This window comes from Netta rufina (assembly GCF_964035555.1).
Source record: "Netta rufina genome assembly, chromosome: 5".
Lineage (NCBI taxonomy): Eukaryota > Metazoa > Chordata > Aves > Anseriformes > Anatidae > Netta > Netta rufina.
The window spans coordinates 50,465,063-50,486,271 of NC_140128.1; the positions used below are offsets into that span (position 1 = coordinate 50,465,063).

Below are 21,209 nucleotides of genomic sequence, written 5' to 3' on the forward strand. Positions count from 1 at the left end.
CAAGTAATTCTTCCTTGAGACTCTTCATACCCCAGCTACACTGCTAAGTTTTGGTTCCCCATCAGAACCCTACCGAGAAATTGTCATCTTCAGCTGGCTAGCGGTTGCTCATGTCACACAGAAACTCCCAAGGGTCATTTCCACCGTCAGGACCCAAGTGGGTCCTCAAGCCTGGGTTAAGTACAACCAGCATGCTTTCACAGCATCCTGCAGTGGCCAGAAACACCCCACAGTTAGAAGGATAGCACCTCTGTCTGAAAGAGATTACAGACGACATGTTAGAAGGGGATCAGCAATGAAAGCAGGGCATCAGTGTGTACTTCAACTGTAGTTCGTGGTTTGACTCAGCCTTCCCCTGAAGGCAGAGATCCTCAGAGATCCTCTGGCCTTGCTGGGGCAGGCAGCCTCAGCAAGGGTCTGCAACATGCTGGGGCTCCGAAACGGTGCTCACACCACAAGAGAGGATTCATGGCACTGAACCTCAGGCTGTTTTATGGGACACCCTGAGCTAGGAGCGTCAGCCCTGCAATTCCTTGGGAAGCCAGGGTGAGAGGGGCACTTCCAGGCAAGGATCCATGCCAGAGATGGATGACTTCCTTCTGCAGGAATCCTGTGTCCTGAAGAGGCCTACAGTCATGATGTAGGTGCTCAGGGCTAGGAACTGTCAACCTGTCTCAGAGTCTACACCCTTTTCTGCCTCCTTCCCTCTTTCGCATAACTGTTTCCACATTTGGCTCTAGGGGTTTTGTGCCTAGAATTTCACCCCTCAAACATGTTATACCTTATTCAACTATCTGTCAGATACCTCTGCTTCTGAGTGATCAATTGTGTCTAAACTGAGAGCACTAGGCATAAGACCTTAAAACTAATAAACCCTGTATGTCAAGTATTTAGTAGCAATATTTGTTAGAAATAAAGTTATTTGTAAATAGTAAACAAGTATAACTCTATGGGCATAATATCCATAATCCACTTCAGAAGAACAGCTGAAAGGCTAACTCCCCAAAACATAAAATTTCTCTGATCTATTTTTCAAATAGAGTTTGATTATTTTCAGGAGTTGGACTTGATGATCCGTATAGGTCCCTTCCAACTCGGGATATTCTATGATGCTATGAAATCATTATCACCATAATGAGATATAAACACAGAAAATGTGAGATTCACTGGAATAATAATAATAAAAAGTAGACAAAAGTAATTAGGACAATCCTACTTTTAAATACTGAAGTTGATGATTAAAATAAATGTGTGATTTCCATAGTAAAAGTAAATGTAAATGACAAAGTAAATGACAATGGAAAAAACTTCCTATTTTAATTTTACCACACAAGAAGTGCTGTTTATATAAAGAAAGAGAAAAATGGTCACTGCAGGAGCTAAACCATTGAAATGCTGTCAAAGAAACACATCAGTGTAAGTAAAGTTAGACCCAGCCCGCCAGCATTTTGGACATAATTTGAAGTAACATTTGCACTAAGCTGATAATGCCAGGCTTTATACTGCACAAAGACACTGGTTTGTGTTCAGACAAACCCCAGCTCTGGGGCAAACAAGGCCTGCCTCTGTTCCAAACAATACACTGTCAGAACTGCCAGCAAACTTATCCCCAAGCTTGTTACTCAGAAACAAAGTAGACCACTGCAGATCTGTGGCTCTAAATTAATTCGGAGTGGTTCAGAACATTTTGGGAATTGAATAAAACAGGCTGTTTTCCTGTGACTCATTTTTGCCTGAACTCTTGCAGTTTCCATGTCTTCGTCACCCTCCCACTGCACGCATTCGCCAGGCACTGTGGGTTACAGACCAAGAACGCATCTCTGCTTTCAGCTGCAGAGACCACTCCTAGAAGCTGCTGGAGCTTTTGTTGCTGTGAGGAGACCAGCACCTTGACAGCACACGTGGAAACCAGGGTTTCACAACCAGGAGGAAGCATGCTTCCTAGATGAAGCAGCGCTGCTGTTTTAGCAGTCTTGTTAGCCTATAGGACTGAAGTCCTATATTTATAAACCTAAATGGGATTTCAACCTCCTCCTACTGAGGTTAGTTAAAAACCAAACTAAGTGTAAAGTGGCAGCAGCACTCAGCAGAAAGCTGTGTTGGTCAGCAGTCTACCTCTGGTGAGAAGGACCTGAGCTTATGTAAAGCTGTGATCACAGGTAATTACCTTGCTGAGCAGTCAGGGTAAAGCCAGTGCTTATTATTCTCACTCTTACATCACCCAAATTTAATCACCTTTTACAAATGTAATATTAAAAGAAATCAAGGCCTTTTTTTTTTTTTTTTTTTTAATCCCCTTATGAACATCTGAAAAGATTAGGCAGCTCAGCTCTATTTAGACTCCACTGGGAGCTCAGGGCCTACATCCTTGTGGCAACTTTGAAAATCCCACCCTAAATACAATGGGACACATCTGTGGCTGTCAGCCACCAGACATCTAATGCAGATACACGTTCAGAGCAAGTGGTCACATCAGCAGAGGATGTACACGCACACGCTGGCGCATTTGACACACACACGCTTCCTGAGTGATGTGTCAGAGCACTGATGATTCTCAAACACTTAAAATCAGGAAAAGATTAAAGATATACATTTTTATAACCCAAGTAATTTATAATTCTTCTACAAGGAGTAATATACATCATGACACAAACTTAACTTGGATCTAAAAGAGTGAATCTTTCCTCAGAAATCTCCAAGGCCATCTTTTAAAGATGCTATATTTTAAATACGTTCCTTGTTATTTAATTCTCTCCTCACACACACACACTGTTTGCCCTTTGAATGCATAGTTCATGGTGCAGCAGAGCATTACTAAAGGTTGTTTCAGGAAACATGGGGAGGAAGTTATCACCTTCCCTGAGGAAAATGCACACAACTGCAATGGGACCACAGCTAAGCTGCAGCCCAGCAGACTCACAACTATCAGAAGGTTTGCACAAAGGGCTCAATGAACATAACACAAGTGACCCTGCAAGATGGGAATTATACCTCCTACTTAAAACATAACATTGAATTTCTTTAATCACTTTTTAATTTATCGCATACACCCAGGCCATGTTTCAACATGCCAAATACTGTGGTCTTTAGTTCCCAAACTTCAGGGAAGGCATCCCAGCAGTCCCAATGCTGGTGAACATTTTGAGGTTGTAAAACCCGATAACACGTCCTGCATGTCAGCAACAGTCCTAGCAGATATCCTCTATTAGCTCCACTGGCTTCCCCTTATCTCCAGCCCCTGGCCCTGTGGTAGGTCCCTGCCCTACACAAAGGAATTCCTCATCCTGGTCTTAGAATATCATATTCAGGCACTCACAAAGCAGTTTATCTGGTTGAAGTTCATCACATAGTGCTCTTGTCCTCTCGGCCACCGCCCTAGGGCACTTCCACCCAGCAAAAGATGAAGCCTGGGCTTTCCCTGGAGACAAGTGCACAAATGGGCTGGGCTGCGTGAGTCACGGGCAACCATGCGGGTGTTGCCCAAGTGCTCGATCATCGCCCTCCCCTAGCAGAGTATTTCTATCTCCTTTTCATTACAATCCACATCCATGAAATGTCAAGGCACTTAGTAACTTTGATGCTTCTATCTCTCTGGCAAATTTAATGGAAAGAAGAAGTTCAAGAAGTTACTAGGAATCAAAAGAGAAACACATAGGCAGCATGGGCTCAGCAGTCACACTTCCTTATGAAATAAAAGTAACAAATCCTACAAAAACCTTACCAAAATCCCGTGAGTTCTGCAAAAATGATGTGTAAAAGTCTGCGGAGATTTCCCCGGCATTCCTCTGCAAGTTTGCAGCACCTCAAGCTCAGCCTGTCTGCTGCTGGGCATTCAGTGAGAAGTTCAGCATGGCTGGCAACACCAGCGGGGCTGGTGCAAAGAGAAACCAGCGGCTTCCTCCTCACTCATGTCAGAGACAGCGCAGGATTTCCTCTCTGCCTTCTGCCGCATGGTAGGAGTGAAAGAGGGGATGAAAATGTAGAGATAAAACAGTCCAGAAAAAAATAAAATTAAAATAAAAATTAAAATAAAATAAAATAAAATAAAATAAAATAAAATAAAATAAAATAAAATAAAATAAAATAAAATAAAATAAAATAAAATAAAATAAAATAAAATAAAATAAAGGGAGAAAACAAAAGAAAACCATCACGGTATGCTGCCACTGTTTCAAAGGTAATATTTACATAGCAATAATCCCCAAAACTATCAGGAGTTCAGGTCATCAACTAATAAGCTGGTTAATTCTGGAGGATTAATGCTTGAAATTATTATGCCTGACAAATGTTTGCTGAACAGGAATGAGTCCAGAATACTTGGCATGAAAACAAAAAAACAAAGCAGCAAGAAGCAAAAGTGCAGACAGGTACGGGTCAGCGCCAAGATTTTTTAGAAATCATTAGCTCAACCTCTGACATAATTATAACTTTATCTTCCACTTCTTTTTTCCTCTCAGCTCCCCAGTCCCTTCACAGACTGACACACTAATCTGGATTCTGCTCTCAGTTACAACCGTGCAATGTAAAGAAGAGGTCAGATGACATTTTCAGGCAATCCTGCTGCAGGCAAAATTTGGCTAAACTGAGTACATTTTGTATGCATTAACCATCATCTCTTGTGCTGGAGCACATGATGAATTCTCCATTCCTGATTATTCCAAACTGTTGGAAAATATTAAGCAGCATTTTCCCTCAATTGATTATGATTCATCGGGGTATTCCTGCTGTTAGATATCATATGAATTAAAGCCCACTGCTGTTTAACCATCCTAGTAGTGTCAATCTAGATAATATACGACAATGCCACAACAGATCTTGCTTACACTCAAGCTAGTGTAAATCCTAAATGAGTGCACGTGGCCAACAAATCTCTAGTTGTACAGTTGCTGTGCATCCAAATTTGTACTACGCTGATCGGCATTCCTGAGAGTACAAGAAACATAAAGATGAAGGGTGGAGAAAATTGGTGAAAATGAAATGCAAGAAAAAAAGTTGGTCCAAATTCTACTTCCAAATTACAAGTTAGCTACAATTATGACCCTCTCCATCCACTTCTGTGGGCAGAATCAGTCACTTCACACATAGCATGGGGAAAAGCTGAAGACAGCAAAAAAGTTGGAACGAAAATCTAAGTAGAAGAATAACAGTGAGATAGAAACTGTCCATCAGGCTCAGCCTGTGGAGTTGCTAATACAGAGGATTACCTGAGGACCAGGTGTCCAAGCTAAGCCACATCCGTCTGCAATGGTGACCACAATGTAGCCAGACCCACAGGCAGGTCCACATATCTGAAAGTCAAATCAGTTTCATTTTAGGATATGTTGCTGTTTGAAAGGCAGAATGTAAAATGCCTACAAATGAACCTCTTTGCAAGCTTCTTCCCTATTTTCTCTCTCCTGCAATAAATTCCATAGTCAGTGTGCATTTGCCATAGTCATGTTAAACAAACAAGCAAAGCAACTACAAAAACACTACTAGTTCTGAGGAAACAAAGCATATATATGGCTAGCATTAGCTGTACACAGTAGCTTCTAAAACATAGTAAGAAGCCTTCTCTTCAGATGGCTAACCTAGAAAGCAAAAGAGCCCAGCAGCTACCCTGGTGACTACAAATAGCCACAACCCGGAGGCAGCAATGAAGGGATTAAACTAACAGTCAGAAATGCAGCACTCCCTATAAAACTTTCAGTAAGTTAGATCAAAACATAACATGTTTTGAAAGGAATCTGCAGCTTCAGAAAAACACACCAAATGTTCCTACAGCAGCTAACTTACCATTCCCTTCCTTCCCATCTGAAGGATGCTATTTTCAGTTTAGCAAGGGGTGGAAGAGTCTTTCCCACCCCTCAGACCAACTATGGGTTTTGTTGTGTTAGGAAAAAGCATTTGAATGGCACCTTCTGTAGCGAGATGTCTCCATCTTAGGTCATGAATTTACTCATATCATATTATAAAAAAGAAAAAAAAAAGTTGGAAGACTTTAGACTACCTGACAGTCTGTACACACTGCAAGGAGAAGATTTTTGCAAATGTAGCGTAACCCATGGAGTCAAAGGCCTGCACTGTCCCACTGATAAAGTGACAGTCCATACATGATACTCACTGCACACCAAGACTTTGCATCTTGGAACAGTCAGTGATGTACCAAGACCACCAACCATTGGGTTACAAGGATTACAAACTACCAAGTGTCGTTAGAGACCTGACAAACCTATGAAACCCCTGAGGAAGGGAAAGGAGAAGCAGTGTGAAAGATTTTCTTCTAAGAAGACCAACATGACTGTGGCATATGTTCCTACTATTCTACAGGGGCTGAGGTCCTAGCTGTAGGCAGCACACATAGAACAACTGTGGGATCCCCAACTCACAGAGGTTACCACCAAAGCTGAAGAAGCAGAGCTTGGGTACAGACAGAGGAGGAAGGCACTGGAGCAACAAGGCAGCATTAGTTGGTGTGAACAGTCACAGGCAGAGCAGCAGCAGCTTAAATGCTGTCAAATTTCCATAAACATGAGTTTTAAGGAGGAATCTCAGGGGTGGTCATGACATGATTTTAGGAATGATTACACACGAGAACAAGAATGTGAGAAAAAGCAGGGAAGTGCTCCAGTGAAAATCAAATGGCCATTAATTAGTTAGGCTGGCCAGAAGTGGAAGCTTGTCTCTCAGTAACAAATGGAAAGTAGCACGGGGACATATGGGAATGAAAATTTCTGTCATGTGGGAATGGCCTCTTTTTAACCATATTTTAATTCTGAATTACAGTAACGTTGGGATAAAAGGACTCTTCATGCAGTTGATAGTCCCCAAGGAATCTGTTTTGGAGATGCTGTGAAAGGACTTTTCAGAAAAATAACACCTACACCGAATATTCAGGTTGTCCTAAGGGCTCGGAGGTCCTGGTGGGGTGGCACAGGCAGGTGTCGGGTTGTTGACTTCTTTCTGGTACAATTTCCCACTGTGTAAATAATGAATCACTAAGCAGAAGCTAATCACTAGGCAGTGCCTAATAATTCAGGTGTCCCACCTCCAAGCTGAGCAGCTGAAAGATGAGGTTAAGGGAGGCATTACACTTTGCCCCATTCAACAAGAAAAGAAGTATTTTGACTTTATTTCATGGCATAAAAGCCAAAGAAACAAAATACAACACAACAACCCTCACCCCCCCCCCCCCCCCCCCCCCCAATACACACACCAAACCAAACCCTGAAAAATGCCAGATCTGATCTGAGGAAGATGTGGGTTAGCTGTTGGTATAGTTGCTTAACTGAAAAACTCATCCATTAGCAAATCCCCAAATAATTAAGGTGTAACCTAAAAGAGCTTCACAAATACCACGGTGACAGACAGCACAGGAAAGGGACACTACAGAAAACAATTACATCTGGAGCACTGAAGCTGGTTATTAGCATTCAGATAAATTCCAGAGCACTGACTAACCACAGCTATTCAACACAGGCAAGACTTTTTTTTAAAAAAAAAAAAGGATGTGACTTTTAAAGTATTGGGATTAAGAGGGTTTATGTAACTACTTATAGAAATGTTTATAAACATCTTCAGCTCTTTCATCAGGTATCAAATGCTTGCTCTGCAGCCCCAAACAACACTAACAGCTCGCCGCTATAATTAAGTTTTCTTACAACACCCAACAGCCGGAAAAGCAAGCAGCAGAGGTGTGAAATAAAGTGATGCTGAAAGCAAGAGCATCTCTGGGGCTGCTGGTAGCCCCTGTCCCAGGCAGCCCCAGGTAAGTCCCATCAGGGTTAAGGGTTTACAAGCATTACAAGGGATGCCTCTAAGGGAACATCTGAAGAAGAGAGATTTTGCAAACAGACAGGTGTTCCTCCTCATCTTCTGTGGCTCTGGAGAAGGCACCTGGTGTTGCAAGCAAATCAGTGATGTGGGCAGTGAGGTCCAGGCTGATAGGAAGGTTGCAGAAGCCAGCCATGCTGCGGACAGCCAGAGAGGGCACAGCTATGACCACAGTGCATGACCCTGCATGCAGGCAGCCTGCCAGGCAATGCCAGCGACACGCTCCTGCACATTACTTCGTATGGCCATAGTACCACAGAATATCCCGAGCTGGAAGGGGCCCACAAGGATCAGAGTCCAACTCCTGGCTCCACACAGGACTTCCCAAAAATCACACCATGTGCGTGAGAGCACTGTCCAAATGCTTCTTGAACTCCAGCAGGCTCAGTGCTGTGACCACTGGCCTGGGCAGCCTGTCCCAGTGCCTGACCACCACCTCAGTGCAGAACCTTTCCCTAACACCCAGCCTGGCCTTCCCCTGTCCCAGCTCCATGCCCTTCCCACAGGTCCTGTCGCTGGTCACCAGAGTCTACTTCCCCATCATTCTCTTTTTTCTTTCCTCTTTGTCTCCCTACTCATTAAATTATTGATTCTACAATTATACATGAGCTTCTCCTCAGGCAGGGAGCAATCATTTTGGGGATCTCCCTACCAGGACCATTTTTCTGACAAGGACTTGCAGTACAGTACTAGGAGCTTGGTCCCATTGGCATTGCATTCTCACTGAAGTGAGAAGCAGTCATGCCTGGAGCAAGATTTGAAAAGCCAAACAATCTGGGTAAAGAAGTTATTTCTACACTGTAGAAAATATGCAGTAACTAAAGACCAAGGACACAAGGAGAGGGAGAAAGGTTCTGTAATAATTTGAAGCTTGAACAAATGAATGGAGAGGCTTGAATTTATTTTCCTTTCTATTAGGTCAAAGGTGTTTTCTGTAACCTAGTGTCTCACACCAATAATATGCACCCACTGCTGTAACAACTAAGGCAGTCAGCATAATCTGCGAACACAGGGGAAAATTCAAAGCTCTGGTGAAGCCAATGGCAATATTGCCACAGAGCCAAGATTTCTCCTGTGGACTTAAAAGACAAGCTAGCAAGATTTTTTTTCTTTGGGTGTTCTCTTTATCTGGAGATCTAAATTAACGTGAGCATTTCTCTGGCATTTACTGAGCTAGCACTATTAGCTATGTATGTTACAAAGAGCCCGTGCTCAGCCTGCTCAGTTCCACCACTGCGGCTATAGAGCGTTCTTGCTGACTTAAACACAGAAAATCACCTATATTTGTCATACTCTGTCATCTGCCATTCATATAACCGCTACCACATTCCCACAGGGCCTCAAGAGCACTTAAGCAGAGAGACATGCATCAGGAGAAATCAGTCATCTAAGTTACAGGAAACGTACAGCTTGGGGAAGAACCAACGGCTTCAAAGATTGGTTTCTTTCATTTACTCACAGAATTTCCTCACATGATGCTGCCTTTCCATATGACAGACTTGAAAATGCAGTGGGTACATCAATGTCTGTTCACTTTCCATCTTCAGCTTCCCTGAGTTTCTTCAGGCTGTACTGACAGTGGGGTGCAAAGTCTGGATAATGACCAGATATTACGCCTCTTAAGCTATTCCTGTATCAGAGACATGTTTTTCTGCTAGGATTGCCTCATTATAATGGTTGGAAAATAAATGACAAGCATGTAATGCTTTAACCATGTGTCACTGCTATGTAAGGTGGAGGGAACAGTCAAAAGTAACCCTTACACTTTTTTATAGTTTAACTTTTTATTGCTGTTGTGTTCATCCAATGGAGTTAGTAGGTGAGTCACAGAATCTCAGAATGGTTTGGGTTGGAAGGGACCTTAAAGACCACCTGGTGCCAAACCCCCTGCCATGGGCAGAGACACCTCCCACCAGACCAGGTTGCCCAAAGCACCATCCAGCCTGGCCTTGAACACCTCCAGGAATGGGGCACCCACAGCTTCTCTGGGAAACCTGTTCCAGGGCCTCACCACCCTTTGAGTAAATAATTTCTTCATAATGTCTAATCTAAACCTACCCTCTTTTAGTTTAAAGCCATCACCCCTTGTCGTATCACTGCAGTCCCTGATAAAGAGCCCTTCCTCAGCTAGTTCCTCCCCAGAGTCAGTGTTCAATGGTCTTGTAGAGTAAAAGCTTTCATTTTGGCTTTTAAATCCACTACGGATCATTTACTCTGTCCTACCCAAGACACCTCTGACCTAGACCTAGCTCTCACAACATAGGTGCCACACGTGCTGGATGTGCCCTGTTAGATGTTAGCCTCCCCTTTCACAGATGGGGATGCCAATGCTCTCAGTAGGGTCTGTCTTCCCAAAGTAGTCTCTAACAGGTGGTTCCAGACCCAGTGACACTTTAAGCACCCAACATCATTGGTCCCACTTCAAACCTGACTATATGTGCTCACCCAACACCACAAAGCAATCTGTGGCATTTCTGAGTCAGTCTCATGTATTAAGAGGAGAAGGATGACTGTGTGCTCAGCAAAAGCCAACTCGTACATTTGGGAGTCATGAATTACAGCCTTGAGGTCTGCACTTCTCACTCAGCAGAACCACGCAAACACTTTTAGGAGAATTCATGAGAATTCAAGTTGTATACGCCAGCCTGGATCAAAACAATACTTACAGGTACACTTGTTCTCTATAATCAAGTATTGTCAAGGAGTTTTGAAGAACATTTCTCACTCCACTAAAGATGACTTCCCAAATAATATTTTAATCCCAAGAGGCATGACAGTGAAGAAGATTATAAGCTGCTATTACTCAAACAGTGGGAAGAATGTGTCTAGGAGAGCAAGCCAGCGAATTGGGCTACTGGTCAGACTTGTCACGGCTCCTGATGAATTCCAGCATCCCTGGGCAAGCAACACAGCATTGCTCCAGTTTGCTCCGCTGCCCCTTAGATACAACAATACTCACCTGTCTCAGAGGAACCCAAAGGTGGGTCCGATCACTTTTCTACTAAAGCCAATGTTATTAAAGCAAAGTTATTATTATTAACTAATATAATAGGGGTAGCAGCGTGAGGTCCTACATATAGTGTGTCTAGGATTCACTGGTGACAGGCACTATATTTGTATAACAGAGATACTAATGCTAAGTATAACCCAGCACAGGCTACCCCACATGGGCCTCTCATTCATCTTGTGCTCTCAAGTATTGCTGTCATCATTCTGAAAAGACTTCCTGCATATGACAACAGTAAAAATAGTTATTTCATCTTTTTAATACCACTAAAGAAGCACCAATCAAGAATAAAACAAGCAAGCCCCAACTCGGTATCTAATTTCCACACAAATTTTAACCTCATGGTTGTCCTTGTTTCTTGCGATCTCCTTCAGTTTCTCTCACCATATTATTCCATGCATCTGTTCAGTGAAATCCCAAGGCTGAAATGGCAACTTAATCCTCAGCCTTTTAAAGTCAAAGCATGAATCCCCCTGAAATCCCTTGCTATGAAGGACTTCATATCAAGCTCATGTCTTCAAGTATAACATATAAAAGATCCCTGCATCAACAGACATGAAACCTGAGTCCTGCCAAAAGAAAGTAGCAAGTCCACATCACATTTAAAATCACCAAATTTTTTCCCTTGTAATACAATTAAGCCACATTCAGACAGATAGCGACATCAAAGATTGCTTATTAACCTGGCATATGGGGTCAATGAGAACGTCCTTCCCTATCAAACAAATTTGCAATCTTTATCTTGACATTGAGGTGGGGCAACTTTGGGCAGCACAAGTTAAACACCCCAGAACTCACAGCTCTGTGAGTCACTTCAGTTGCCGGTCAGTGTGTTGCTGTCATCAATTCTCATTGACGCCAATCACTTACAAGATGCACGTGCACGCAAATAGTAAGGGATAGATAAAAATCTTGTTTCCAATAGAAATTATATTGAAAGTTGAAGGCCAGTTATCTTTATGGAAGATGTAGGTGCTAGGCCTAGAGCATCTCCCCAGGTAGGGGCACTGGTTTGCAAAGTCACATATGTGGAAGTGCAGCTGCATCCCAAGACCGAGCACCTACAAGTGTCCACAGAGGTTTTTCAGGATGATTTAGGAGCCACAGAGAACTGGAGGGAAGAAAAATGGCTTACACAAAAGTAAAGGGAAGGTGCTCCTTTCCATGTGGTCAGTGCATGAAGGCCAGACAGAGGACATATGTGCTGTGAACTAACAAACACAGTAAAAGTCCTGACCAGGATGGGAGGGAAAGAAGGAGCAGTGAAATACGAGACTAAAGGAAAGAATTGAAACTAACTTATGAAAGGGCAAACGCCATGGCACTACACCATGAAAGGCAGCAAGATCTGCCTTCCTTGGGAGCTTGAGAAGGCTCAAGATCTGATACTTCATGAGGAACATGAAAACAGTGCCGTGTGTAAGGGAAAACTTTTTTTTTTCCCCTTTTTTTTTTCTTTTTTTTTTCCTTTGTTTGTTTGTTTGTTTTTAATAGCGAGACCATCAGCTTAGTAAGGTTCCACTTCCCGATGGACAGTTTGCAGGGAACAATGCTCCCATGACTCACTGCAAGTTTGCATCTGCTTGAAATAAAAGCTGCCAGGGGACTGCAGCGGATTACATTTCTTTGCTTGCTCACACACTAGGCAACCAGAGACCATGCCAAGCCAGCGTATGTTTCAACGGCTCATGGATTTGAGACACTTTTAGAAAAAGAAAGAAAAAAAATGAAAAGCAACCAATCAGCTTTTAAAGCTTTGCTACATTTTTAAAAATTCCTTCCCCAAAACCCAGCCACTGTGTACAAAGGTTTTCAGATGGCAAGCAGCGTGCCAAAGGCGAACAACATCCAGAAGTAGCAGCAAGGGGCTGGTAAGACTATAGCAGTGATACCGTTTTTCATTAATGTTATAAGATATCAAAGCTTAGATTCTAGGGAAAAGAGAGGGGAGGCATTCACTGTTTCGATAAACTTGTAGAAGGGAGCACAGCCCTGCAACGCTCATTTGTGCAATTAATCCTTGTGTATACATGAGCGATTCCTGTCTGTGAACATGACATGAGCAAAGCTCTTCCCAGGAATTGAGTATTCCTGGACTAAGACCTGAGTTCATGCAGGTCAAACCAATAAACGTTTGGAAACAAAATCGATGGCGGGAACACGCCCATGAGAAACCGAAGCCTTACTGCACGTTGGGGCTCGGGGGTCATACTACATACTCCATGCTGTCATACAACAGCTCCATACTGTCATACTACATCCTACATGCTGTCATACTACAGCGGTGCGGGGTCTAAAAGCGAGGGTAGCAGCTCTCTCAGCCAACACGGGATCCCTTCTGATCTCCTAGGGAAAGGGAAGGGGGACGAGGGCAGACCTAGGGGGTCGGGGCAGACCTAGGGTACCTTTGACAGATGCGCAGAGCACAGACAGGCGGTCACAAACCGCACCGGCGTCCTGGCCGCGGCCACCGCACGCTGCCGAAATGTGACAGCGCCCAGCCCGGGGAAGGAGAGCCCGACATCTGCGGGGCAAAGTTGCGAGCCGCCGCCGGGCTGGCGCTCCTTTAGGGACGCGGCTTGGGGGCCGCGGTTGAAAGGCGCTCGGTGGAAGCTGTCACCGGGGAGCTGTTACCGGGGAAGCCGTTACCGGGGAGCCTTGTGCCGCCGGGGGGCCGTGCCTCCGGGCCGTCACGGCCGCCCGGGGAGCCCCACGGAGCCCCGTCCCCCCGCTCCCCCCCGGTCTCCGGGCAGCGCCGCAGGCCCGCTCCCCGCTCACCGCCGCGGCGCTCTCCGCCGCCGCCGCGCGTCCCCCGCAGGCAGCCCCCGAGCAGGGACGGCGGGGCTGCTCCTCTCCGCTCGTCCTGCGCCCGCTTCGCCCTCGGCCGGGCCGCCCGGCCCCGGCTGCCAGCGCGGAGAGAGCCCGCCCCCGGTACCGCCGCCACCAACGCCGCCGCCTCGGCTCGGCCCGGCCCCCCCCGCCGCCGCGTTATGTAAGGCGGGCTGCGGGGAGCCCTGGCGGCGGCTCGGGCTCGGGGCTCGGCCCCGGGGGCAGCTCGGCGGCGCTGACAGGGCCCCCCCCGGCGGTGCGGGGGCCAGGGGAGCGGCGGCAGCCCGCCTCGGGGACCCTGAGGGGCCGCGACCCCGCGCCCACCCGGCGAAGTTTGACAAGTCGAGTAGTGCAAAAATCAAAGGAGATCGGACCCCTTCCCTCCCCTTCTCCTCACCTTTCGTTTTTGAGCTGACAGGCTTCGTGCTGCTTGGCTGGTAAAAGGAAATGAGCGAGAAAATAAAAAGGTGAATTTCTCACAAAATCGTATTTTGGAGCTATGAGAATCACCAGGCACTCCAAGGCTCATCACACAAACGTGAACGTGCATTTAGGTGCAGGGCAACCCACTCCAGCTCCCTGAGAAGACCCCCGGAGAAGACCCTTTCTACCGAAGGCAGCAGCATGGCCAGCACGTTGCCAGCTGCTCCTAACTGAAATAACCCCAGGTCACCGCAGGCAGTGCAAACAGGGATTCACCTGGGTGCAAGGACAGCTACAGCTGGAATCTGAAAACAAAACAAAGCCCTGGGAGCAAAAACGTGTGGGATTCAGGCGATTCTGTCTTCTGTAACCAATCCAAGGAAAAAATCTACTGTATATGCCCAAGTTAGTGTGGAAAAATCAGTTAGAACAGAAAGCAAGCAGTGGTGGTAGGCTGCCAGCCACGGAGCAGGCTCTGAAGCCAACCGCAGGCAGGGGAGTGAACGTTTTGTACTCAATCTACAGCAGCAAAGCAATCATCACATCAAGCATGCACTGAGCCACGGGGAGGGAGGAAGAAAGACTGAACAGCTTCTTCATATTTGAACAATAATATAATGTAAACAAACTGAGCGTGTGAGGCTTTTCTCTACTTCACAAGGCACAAAAATGCACTCCTTGAGAGAGGCTATCTTACTGCCCTCTGCTGCCGACACCTCGCACAGTTATCTGCAGAACGAGCAGAAAAACAGGCCAGCAGCGATAAACGTCTCTGAGCCACACATAGCGTCACTGCGGCCAGGAGCCTCTAGACAGAAGTTCAGAAGTGAGAAGCGGGTGAGCTCCAGGAGTCAGCGGGAAGCAAGGGCTGAGAGCCCTGCCGTGCTGCCAGCCCTCCTGATGCCGCACAGGTTCAAGCAGGCCGGCTCACACCAGTAATGATCCCTGCCAGGGCAGCCTTCTGGGGCTTGCTTCTACCCACAGCCAGGTGTCAGGGAAGATCAGCCAGCCACGTGTCAACACAACCTTACTTGGAATAACTCTGTATTTAAGTTGCTCCCAAGCCATCAGGAACCCCCGTCCCTCAGTGGAAAGGTTAATGGAAATTTTGTCAGACTTTTATGGTGAGACCTTTTTTTTTTTTTTTTTTTTTTTTTTTTTAAATCTGGTTCTGACCTTGAAGCACTGAATCACTGAATGCTTGGGGTGGGTCCGGTAGTGGCATACTTTGGGGTTATTATGATCTTCAAATTGTCACTGAGGGGGAACTGAATGCTGTAATCGCCCTATGTTTGCAGACAAGCTTGTCACCCAATGTGGAAAATCTCATTTATTTTGACTTACTGTTTACTTGAAGTTTGTATCACCGGTGTGTAAAATTGCATCTGTGCAACCACTTGCCTCACAGTACATTCAAAGTTGATTATCTCTTAATAAACTTTAGAACAGTGAGAGGGATTGCACACAGTCCAGAGGGCTGAACTCCACAAGTAGATGATACAGAATAGAAAATCTTATCTATGATTTTGCCTTGGGAAAACTGGCTGTCGCTAAAGTACATGAGCAATCCTTACTGGCAGCAATACATTTGTAACAAAAAACCACCCCCTAAGAAATGACTTGGTGCACCTAGATCTTTTGAGTCCAAACTAAAAACAGTCCCTTGTGCTCAGAAAGCCTGCCGATAGTGGACAATGCATCATTATACTTAAAAACACTGCGTGCATTAAACTCCCCTTTTGCATTTCCCCGTGCGGAGGCTTTCATGGCTCTGATTTTACTACCTTGAACAGCTTTGTACGTGCTGAGTTAGAAAGACCAATACACACAGGCAAACAGCAGGCATTAGGTAAATGAGTATTCAGTGCATTACCCAAACAACATAAAGCTGCCCACACACCTCACCTAAACAACAAAGGAGAGGTTAGAATGCCTGAAATTAGAATGGAAGGGTGGGGAAGCTTCTGAAAAGGAAAGAGCTCTTTTTCCTTAGAAGAAAGGCATATGCATTTAGAAGCCATTTGTTCAGCCTCAAAACCAAACCGCAAATAGTTGTCAGTGAATATGCAGCATTTTCAGACATTTCCTGTGATGTGCAAAATGCCCATGAGACTGGGTGGGAAGCACCAAATACTGCTACTGACATGCAAAAGCAACAATGGTGTTGGCATGGTTTACTCTGCAGGAAGAACTGCACAATATCTTTAGGACAGCAGAGAAGCAACTATAATGCTGCAGGGTAACTGCTCTCTCATTAGCATAACACGCCCATTTATCCCTACTCATAACTGACGACAAACAAGTACTACAAGATATTAAGATGTTTCCCTTTATGCTTGCTTTGGTACAGCAACATAAACTTGTTATTCAAATAATGAGTCACTTGGCAGTCCTGTGGTGGGAGGAACAGCATTTGTTGGGAGAATAACATTCGTGTGCAGCATACCAGTGACATGTGTCTTTGGGATGAAAGGTTTTAACCCTGGTACTTCTCAGTTATTTTGTTTCTTAGCAGTTACTAGAAGTTGCACTTTGCTTGACAAAAAGCTTCACTAGGTGGTAGCTGCTACAGAAGATCTCTTTCCTCAGTGGGTGACGAATGAAGAGACATAATAAACTCCAAATGCTGACATCAAAGCAATGTATCTTCAGGAGCACCAGTGGAAGGATCCTATCAGTTAAATATGCTAACTTTGCACTCTGAATTCATGCAGACTGGGCATTTCATTCTCCCAGCTGAATATTATAAAATTTACCTTTTGTCTGACCAGGCTCCACATCCTAGGCACAGACTGACCACCTCTGCAGAGAAGTGGGACCTCTGTGCCCCTCACTCCCTGTCCTGATCTTTTTTTCTAAAAGTTGTCTGTAACATTTAGCCATGGGCAAGATTAGAAAATACAGTTTCTAAGTTTTGTGCTGGGGACAAAATGCAGACGAGATTGAATATACTTTGTTTCTTTGAGATATCTTTGCAGCTGTCAACTACTTTCTTCACAATACATTTTGAGACACACCATTCTGTGGTTGTTTTTTCTTTCCCCCCAAGTGTCTTTACAGAGCTTGGTGACCTATTTAAGTTAGGAAGAAAAGTAAATATGGAAACAGGAGGCCGCAAACTGGAGGAAAGTATGAAAATGTATTTAGAGAAAGGAGCGGGGAAGTAGGGGGTGGAGGGAAGAGTGGTTTTCCATTTGTAAACAGAAAGAGAAGCTTGCTCAGAACATATGCCTTTCCAGGTGAGATAAGAGTGGGATGAAGAGGGAAGTGGGAAGCACCCACAGCTTACTGTGTACAAACCAACTGCAGGGCTGCTCAGGCTTGTACGCTTTGGAGCACTGCACTCAGGGAGCACATGCTATTTGTAAGTCCCATGCAATTCCCTAAAAGATGAGAAAGGATCTGGAAATCAAACAGATTAGTGTTGTTATATTTAAACCAGAAGCCATTTTTTACCTGTAAAACTTCACGTTCTTCATTTAAGAGAATTTGATTAATTCATCTCATTTAAGCAAACAACACAGGCTTGACATCCATGATAAACTAGTGTAGGAGTAAAGACTTAAGACAAGTCCAAATGTCTTCCCACAGCTTGAAATGAAAAATATTCTCTATTTAGCATATGCTTCATACTTTATTTAGATAGAAAAAAACAATACACAGATTTCTTCTAAACAAATGCATGAAAAATCATTAGGTTTATGATTAGTCCTGTATATAAACAGCATTCAAGGGACTGGAGCACCTCTTCTATGAGGAGGGGCTGAGAGCTGGGACTGTTGAGCCCAGAGGAGGATTGGGGGGGATCTCATCTATGGGTACAAACACCTAAAGGGAAAGTACAAAGAGGATGGAGCCAACTTCTTCTCAGTGGTGCCCAGTGCCAGGACAACCAAGACAACAGGCAGTGGGCATGTGCTGGGACACAAGAGGTTCTGTCTGAATGCCAGGAAGCACATTGTCATATGGGTGGCTAAGCACTGGCACAGGCTGCCCAGAGGCTGTGGAGTCTCCCTCCTTGGAGAACTCCAAAAGCCACCTACATGTAAATGTGGTCCTAGGCAGCCTGCTCTGCATAGTCTTGCTTGAGGGGGGGGTTGGACCAGATGTCCTCCAGAGGCATCTTCTCACCTCAACCATTCTCTGCATGTTTTTTTTTTCTTTTAAGCCTCAGATTTTATGTAATTACTAATTTATGCTGTGAAGTTGCTGCAGACCAAAAAATGTCTAGTGACTATACTGTAGTACCCAAAGACCTTCAACCACAGCCAGATTCATGGTATGCTGAGGAATCTCAATGCACCTAGAAAACCAGGTGATCTGGAGAAGCATCAACCTAAACACACCAGACAGCAGAAGAAGGGTATGTTAACTTATGCTTTGAAAGTGCAAAGAACACAGCACCAAAATGGAAGTTTATGTTTAGGAACATGCATCGTTAACTTCTTGCAGTTAACTAACAGCAATGACACTGACATAGGAGACAAGCCACTGGGAAGAGTCAAGACCAGTCGGGGATGCAACAGGACTGATCTGAAGCCAAATCTCCCACATCCAACCCAAGTGTTATGGATTATTTCCTTGCTCCTCCCCCTGCCCTGTGTTTTTAAGTTAAATGGGGATGTCAGAAGCTGGTTTAAAACAAAAAATCGGAATTCCTCAGTATAAACAGCAAAGACAGTGGAAATATAACATTCCACAAACTTAATATTAAAATTCACCACAAGTAACTACATTTGGCTCTCCTTGCTTCCACTCAGACTACAAATGCAGTTCTGCTATTTTGATTTCCCTCTGACTCAGCGGTCTGGAGTTACACTTTCATATCTCTCTTTGCTTCTAGACATGCCAACTTTGTGAAGCAGTTTGTATCTGGTCTTTTAAGGGGCAGGAAACATGCTAGGCAAAATGATTGTCTACCAGTGTTTAAAATAGTACTAGAAGTCCTTAATTTTACTTCCCTCCCTGGCACATGGACCTTATCATAGTAGCCTAGCATAAAACTACAACAGAGCACAGATCAACTTTCTGCAATCGAGTGTCTTAAAATCAAGTACACAGATAGAAAGTGCTGCTCAGATACACCTTTATCTCTTCAAGCTTCCCACAACTTGAAACAAAGATGAGTATCAAAACCAATTTCTAGACTAAGAGCCAAAGGGCTACTGATTGGGAAGGGAGCCAAAGGATGACTCAGATGCATGCTCTACTGCATTCTGCAGAACTGCACTACCACAAAAAAAAAAAAAAAAAAAGTGATTTTAAATATCAGGGCTTTTTCCAGGCTGTTACTCATAAGACGCAATGTAAAAAAAAAAAAAAAGATTTCTGCTCAAAGAAAACAGATCGCTATATAAGCCCAGTGAGTGCTACAATTAAATATCACATCTTTTCAGTGCACTTTTTAAATCCTATAATTCCATAGCTATGTCCAAGGAAGCTGCTAAACAGTGTGCCACTCATGTTTAGCCCTTTCTGTCCTACTCCCCTCTAGCTTGTTCATGAAAGAGCCTTTTTTTTTTTTTTGAAACCTAAAGCTCTTCTACTCCTGATTTTATCCTGCACTGCTCCAGCAGTACCACCATAAACCCTCTACAGGGGTTTATGGAAGCAGACCCTAGCCCAGTCCACAAAAAGTTCAAAACCCAGGGACAATACCACAGTGGGAGAAGCGTGGTTTAGTTTGCACATATACAAGGAACGTTCCCAGAACATAACATTGCAGGCAAACATGGGCAAGTTTCCAGGCACACTTCTTTCACAGAGTTCTCAGGGAAGTCTCAAGCCCTCAAGTTCTGCACCACAGCTGTCTTCTGAGAATCACCATATTTATCATTTACCTCATCCAAGTTTAGGTTCTTTAGTAGAATAAAGAATTGTTCAACACCCACAAGAAATTTCAGTCAAAAATAATTCAAGCTGACAAAAATTCAAATCCACATGGAGATGTACACAAGTGAGGGAGATTTTTCTCTTCAAGTAATAGTGGAACTAGATTTTTTTATAATGCCATTGATCATATTGGTTCATTTTAGTTTCTCATTTAAGCCTCACTTTCTTCATTCCTGCAATGTCCCTTCTGCACTGCCACAAATGTATATAGCTGAAAAGTAGCCTCAGCATTTCCAGAGCTGAGAATTGCCCTCAATTACAGAAGTGAGCTTATTTATGCTACATCTAACAAAGTTACATTGCTAACAGTAACAACTGAAAACAAATGTTTAAACAAAAAGCTTCCACACTCCTCAGAATTTAATACAGATTTGTCAAGCAAAGATTAAACAACAGCAATTCACATGATTTAGGCTCACAACATGGATTAGATTGCAGTTTTTCAAAAGGGAAGTTATAAGAACTCAAATCTGTTAAAACATGTAAACACATTCCTAGGAAAAAAAAAAAGACTGAAGGGTGTGTAACAAAAAACAAATCTTTATTGAAATACCATAGCACCAAGTTTACATTGCTAAGAAAAACATACTTGAGATTCTCTGTAGGAATTCCATGCAAACTGCAGAGTTGCACATAAATGTGCTGATGTCTGCAGAACACTTGAATTTTTATTTGGAGAAATTTCTCATACAGTTGAGATCCCCATGTGATGACAGTTTTGGTAGCATCTGTCCTGTCCCCTCCCATACGAAAGATCATTTACCCACTGCAGTTGAGAAATGTTTTTCTAACAGATACAACATTTTTTATGAGACAGAAAAGTACCTTGCTGTATATATATATATTTTTTTTTAACTTTGTATATAAATATTTTGTATAGGAATTGAAAAGCAGAACAGATTTAATCACCCCAGGGGCAACAGGCATCCAGTTACTACAGCCTGCCACTTTAGTGAACTCAGTTGAGGACCTTGGGCATTCAGCCCCGACCTGCCAGAGCCCCCTCGTGGACAGTAAATACACGCACATCGGAGCTTTCCTTGCCTCTCTGCAGTTGCACATTCTCAAACCAAACCAAGCCAACAAAAGCACTCCTATCATGGTAGCTATGCCATGAACATGCTCTAGGACTTTACTAGGGAACAAGAATTCCTTACAGGCAAAAGATGCCCTAGGGTTTTCCCATGCTTATGAAAGACCAGAAGCCACTTCCAGCATTTTAAGTACATCACAATTTGTAAAGATT

The 21,209-nt window shown here is 44.1% G+C and overlaps 1 protein-coding gene across 1 annotated transcript in view; it reads right to left on the reverse strand.

Annotated features, from left to right (window-relative positions):
* Positions 1-13,692, reverse strand: part of SYNE3 (spectrin repeat containing nuclear envelope family member 3) — a 54,167-nt gene extending 40,475 nt beyond the window's left edge. The window contains exons 1-2 of the mRNA XM_084288577.1: positions 13,598-13,692; positions 5,205-5,288 (exon numbers count right to left, since the gene is read on the reverse strand). Coding sequence (XP_084144703.1) covers positions 5,205-5,286 — 82 coding nt within the window. The 5' untranslated portion in view covers positions 5,287-5,288; positions 13,598-13,692. The remainder of the gene's footprint in view (positions 1-5,204; positions 5,289-13,597) is intronic.
* Positions 13,693-21,209: the final 7,517 nt, after the last annotated feature.